Consider the following 5,799-nt stretch of genomic DNA (forward strand, 5'->3'; position numbering starts at 1 on the left):
TTCATGGTACAAGGTTAGGTTTCTGGAAGGATTATTTTATTCAAGTAACAAGGTATATGGTATGGTATTCACTCTCATGCCAACAATAGATGCTTCGTAATGCTGCTCAGCTCTTTATTTTCATTTTTTATAATGCTTGGAAGGGGTTGTTTCTTAAGCCTTTAAAGATAATCTATCCCAAATTCTCACAGTGCTTTGGACTATTAATCCTTACTGCCACAGGGGAAGTAATCTTTGCCACCACCTCAGATGATCATCAGTGGAATTTGAGACAGTAGCAGTAGTTAGGGAGATATTGGCAATAGTGTTGTATTGAGGGAGAAGTTGAAGAGGCGAGGAGTTTGGAGGTCTGGGTCTTGGACGTCTTGGCATGTAAGGTGGATTTGAACTAAGGGGACGAAAAGGTCTAAATCCTGGACCATAGGTGGGAAGAGGGAGAAACATATAAAATTCTCGACTAGAGAAACTGAAGTTGGAAAATCTTGGACTATTGTGAGGGGGTAGAGTAGGAGGCCATCCTCTAGGATCATGTTGTCTTCTAGGGCCTCTGTGACACTCAGCAGACTGTGGGAGAAAGGAATTAAACAATTTAAAATTAGATATTTCAAAGACATACACTTTCTGGGGTGGGTAGAATTTTAAGATGACCCCTAAAAGTCCCACTCGCCAAAGATATTTGCTGACCTGATTTTATCAGATATGTTCTCCTAAAACAAGTTCTGTAATGCTGGAGGCAGAAGAAGCTAGAGATTTCATGCTACAGCTGATGGTCTGTTGACTTATAATAAAGGTCCTATGTACTGGGAAGAAACACATGACAAATAGGCTATACTAGATCAGAGTGGCCTCTGACTCATGGCCAGCAAGAAAGCAGAGATTTGTTTCATGGACATTTTCTAGTGTACTGGTCTTTAGCCATATTTACATGGCCTTAATACATATATTTAAGACTTAGGAGCTAGGATCTAAGAGAGAATACACAGTATTTCATTTTCTGAGCATGGGTTACTGTGCTTACTGTATTTTCTAGTTCCATCCATTTTTCTGAAATTTTCATATTTTATTTTCATTTAAAGTTGGAAAATAAATTTTAATGGAGACTGTTGGGAAAATAATAGAACAAAGAAGAAGGAATAATACTGAAACAAAAGGGTCCAGTGTGGGAAAGGGAGAACAGAGATCTGGGTACGGGGAAAAATTCATCCAAATAGAATATGAAAATCCCACAGGAAAATTTGCTACTTTATGTTAATTAAAATGTTGATGAACAAAGTTGAAGCCTTCAATACTGCAGTAAAGGGACATAATTCCATGAACTGTGAAAAGGGTAACCTTGAGATGAAGAGTGGAGCATACCCTCAGAGTTCCTCCTCTGCCTTGTGTGGTACTTGAGAAGAGAACACAGCTAAGCCAAGTCTAGACTACACTATGATAAGCAGGGTTTTTAAAGTCCTAGTTTGTTGCTGTGGGATGTTCTGTATGTCAAATGTGTTGCTCTAATTGGTTAAAATAAATAAAGTGCTGATTGGCTAGTAGCCAGGCAGGAAGGATAGGGTAGGCGGGACAAGGAAGAGGAGAATGCTGGGAAGTGAAGGCTGGGGCAGAAAGATGCTGCCAGCCGCTGCCATGACAAGAAAGATGTAAGGTACTGGTAAGCCATGAGCCACATGGCAACTTATAGATTAATAGAAATGGGTTAATTTAAGATAGAAGAAGCAGATAACAAGAAGCCTGCCACAGCCATACAGTTTGTAAACAATATAAATCTCTGTGTGTTTACTTGGTTGGGTCTCAGCAACTGTGGGACTGGCGGGTAAGAGAGATTTGTCCTGACTGTGGGCCAGGCAGGAAAACTCCAGCTAGTTTGTGGTTATTAATTATACAATAAAGAACTGTTACATATTTCTAAGTAAAAAAGTTCCTGAAAGTCAATCAAGGAAAATGTTTCCCTCTTTGTTCTGAGCACACAGGTCTTTGATGAGAGCTTAGATGGTATTGAAGGGAAAGAAAATATCATGAGCAAAATCTTAAGCTTGGCTGTTAGTAGAACCCAGTCACTGAAATCAATCCCAAGTGGAAGTTGTTGCCTTCCAGAATTGGGAAATGACTGTCTCATTCAGGAGCTTAGGGTTGTTCTAGGTTTTATTTTAAATAAAATGCAAACCATGTTATAGCATTTATACTTTTCAAAATATGTTAGTGTAGCAGTGGTGGGAGGTACAGATATGTTTAACATGATGCTGTAGAATGGGTAGCTACAATACAAGGAGGTAAAAAAGGCCAAAGGGAGGACGTCTAGTGTCTGTAGTGTAAAGGCTATGGTTGGAGTCCTGCCTCTGCCGGGGACAGACTGTGTGGCTCTATAGCTTGTTTGAAACAAATCTGTTTCCACCTTTGGAAAGTGATATTCATATATGTTTCCACATCCTGGAGTCTATCAAATTAGTTGTGAGATACTTTTAGTCATGCCTAAGGTCTTTTTCATAAAGTCATTTACTGTGAATGATTTAATATTACCTAGAATGTCTAGGCAGTGCTTGCCTTGGTACAGCACTTGTTGAATACTAAGTAATATTTATTTGATATGTTAATGCCTAGTTTATTGACTTTTCTAAGGACATGTTGAAAATCAGCTTTAAGTTCAGATCAAGAAGAGCTACCTGTGTACTTGCTGGAGTATGGGAACACATGTGGTTTATCTGTATAAAAATATGCATAATGTCTGAGAATTGAATATGGTAATTATAGTCTTCTGTGACCATTAAATTAAACCAGAAATTCAACATGAAATTTAAAGTACTAGAGTGGTGTTTCATCAGTAATGTACAGCTTCTATGTATTAGGAAAGACAGATAAATAATGTTAAAAAGTCTGAATTAAAAGTTAGCAAAAGAATATAATGGTAGGGATTAATGATACTTACCAGGAAACATCCTCCAAGAACCCAAAGGCCCAAGATTAAACACAGTAGTTTCATCTTTGGTGTCTCCTGAAAGTAAGCGCAATGGCTGATTAGCATTTCTTTAAAAAAATGGCATTATTTGTGACTTGTCTCAACACATGGTATATGTGTAGTGCAGTGTATCTGAAATAATTTTCCTACCTGTATCTTGGACTCAGTATTAGTGGGGTATTTAGTCAGTTCATAACATTTGACTCTATAATGAGGGAGCTAGTTTTCACATTTGACTTGTGAGCTTATGGCTGGAGAGAATGCCAGATATTTATCCATGAAGACTCTGAGCAACAAAAGCTTTCCAAAGTAAAGCTTTTGGTTAACTAGTAATCATTTCTAAATGGACTATTTTTACTTACACACTTTGTTCTAATAGTAACATGCTGCTGTTGAAATTTTTTTTTATATATTACCACTTTAACTTACTCATATGTGATAAATTTAATATTTCATAAATTTAATATTCATAGAAAATAAGGAAGAAGTCTTCGTATAAGAAGCAACCAAAAGACAAAGCATCATTTAGTATATAATTTATATTTAACATTAAACTAAGTCATGTTAGTACACAACAAATGTTCCAAGTCTGCTCTCTAACATCCAACTATGTTCCATCAATAACTAGGACATAAGAAAACATCATTCTTTAGCTCTACTTTCTTTTCAGTGTCTTAAAGTTTGAGATGAATTTCCTGGAGCCATATTTCATGAGTTCTGCCTTCATACTGAGAAAAAAAATTAGAGATACATTTTACAATTGCAAATTGCTGACTTTGCTTCTGTAAACTTGCTTGCATTAGACACTGACCCATCCTCTCCCTGGAAATAAGTAAAAAGTTTCAGAGTCCAGACGTCGGCCTTGGGACAAGGTCTGTAATTATAGATTAAAAAAAAAAAAAGTCTCTGTTTAAAAATTCCCCAAATGGGACCCAAGATAAGTACCATCTGGCGAGTCCAGCAAACTAGGTCAAATATCAGCCAATCATAAGCCTGTAACTATGCGAACTCCCCTCCAGAGTAACTGCTCCCCCTAGATCTCCCCTGAGCCAACCAGTTTATGACAAGTGTTACAAAATTTCCCACGTAACAAAATGATTGCTGAAATATATGATGATTTTTAAATTGGGCCAAACCCAGGGCACCTGGTATCTTATGCTAATTTTGTAGTTTCTGCCTTTAAAAATGCTTGTAACCGCTGCTCGGGGCTCTCTGACTGACGGGGCAGAGTCTGCTCGTGCCAGCGCTGAATAAATTCCTCTTGCTTGTTGCATCTGCTGGTTTGGAATCTTGGTTTCTGGCGGTCCCTCACACCAGAAAAGTATCCCAGGGGTCTGGGGTCTTCCAATACCACTGTCCACAGTGACCTGTTAGCTCCCACAGTCAACTCTTTCAATAGTGTGAATGTGGCCTCCAAACATTGGAAACCTTGAAAGAATCTTAGGAATATTTTTTCACTAGATATTACGAGCAAAGGTGACCTATTGCTTTTTCTTAGGTTATGTTGCATATGAAGCTTAAAAAATGAGAAAAATAAATTGTAAATATATATGTTAGAATAATTCTCTTTCAGAGTACACCCAAGAGTAGCCCATCATTTTGAATGTTAAAGAACCCTAGGGTAACAAGAAACAGAAAGGGAATTGTGGACTTTGGTGGACTCACTGTCCCAAGTGGTCAACATGAATACATTTCTGTTACTTGCCAGTTTTTTAAAACAGGATACATTTAATGAATGTGGTTTCTTGGAGGCACTTATTCTTGCAGTGATGAAAAAAGACTATCCTATAAACAACTTGTTAAGCTATCTCTTTAGCGGAGCAAAATTTAGTGTCAAGTTAAATAGCTTAGTATTTATCGGTGCCTACCTTGGAGAAGCTTCTTCTTAGCTGACTAGTCTGCTGGCCAGGAGGACTCTGGTCAGTAATTTGTGAGTTGTGGAAGATGAAGGACAAAGGCCCCAGAGCCCTCAGCTCTTATATATGTTGTAGTCTAATTTCATTGGCAATAAAGCAAACACAAGTAGGAACATAAAACAACGTTGGTTGATACTTTGCAGGTATTAAGCATCCTTGCCAATTACACATTGTGTTACTGCATGTTCTTTCCATTTCTGAATCTGCTCATTTTCTCAGTGTGTGAGGCTTCTTTAGGGAGCTGTACAGTGAATCAAAATGTGCTTTCATTTTAGGACCAGAAAGTGGGACCTGTGGTGATCACTGTCTATTTTGGAGAAAAATGTATGAATGGTTTGTTCTGATATTTATTTTTTTAATTTAGAAATATATTCTGTTTAATACACAAGTTTTAGATAGCTTTAGTTAAAAAATAAAATAAACTTAAACAAGTGAAACCAAGACACTATGTCAAAGCCCAGGCCCTTCAGGCTGGTCAAATGCAAGAGCTCTTCAGTTGTGTGTACCCATTGCAAGAATAAGAAAAAAAAATATGAATAGAAGCCATGAAGTTTCATTAAACAAGTTTATATAACCAAAGGATCCTTCTGGGGTGTAGTCAATTGCCTTTACAAAAAAGAAAGAAGAAAGTGGAGAAAGAAAATAGAACAAAACAAACCAAGCAACCCAAAGAGGACAACATCCCAGAGCATTCTAATTATTTTTATAGTCATCTCTTGTTATGCATTAGTCTCATATTTCCTACTTCATCTTAAAAACAAATGTATGTGGGAGGTACAAATATTTAAAAAATGAATATTCATGTTTTCTTAAGAAGAAAAAGGAAAAATGAGAATTAAAAATCACCGTTGAATAGATTTTGGAAAATAATCCACACACACACACACACACACACACATCACAATAACAGCTGTACATTCTGAAATGACT

General features: G+C 37.1%; 1 protein-coding gene across 1 annotated transcript; it reads right to left on the reverse strand.

The window, feature by feature from the left end:
• Positions 1–210: 210 nt before the first annotated feature.
• On the reverse strand, positions 211–2,977 carry LOC118591938 (submaxillary gland androgen-regulated protein 3A-like). Its single transcript, XM_036200367.1, has 2 exons — positions 2,924–2,977; positions 211–564 (listed from the first exon to the last, which is right to left on the reverse strand). Exons 1-2 carry the CDS (start codon positions 2,975–2,977, stop codon positions 211–213), a joined length of 408 nt encoding a protein of 135 aa, XP_036056260.1.
• Positions 2,978–5,799: the final 2,822 nt, after the last annotated feature.

The sequence above is a fragment of the Onychomys torridus genome, chromosome 10, assembly GCF_903995425.1.
Source record: "Onychomys torridus chromosome 10, mOncTor1.1, whole genome shotgun sequence".
NCBI classification, from domain to species: domain Eukaryota; kingdom Metazoa; phylum Chordata; class Mammalia; order Rodentia; family Cricetidae; genus Onychomys; species Onychomys torridus.

Coding starts and splice junctions, on each gene's coding strand:
- LOC118591938 (XM_036200367.1), bottom strand. CDS start 2,977: ATGAAACTACTGTGTTTAATCTTGGGCCTTTGGGTTCTTGGAGGATGT. Junction 565..2,923: donor TTCTTGGAGGATGTTTCCTG/GTAAGTATCATT, acceptor TTTCTCCCACAG/TCTGCTGAGTGTCACAGAGG.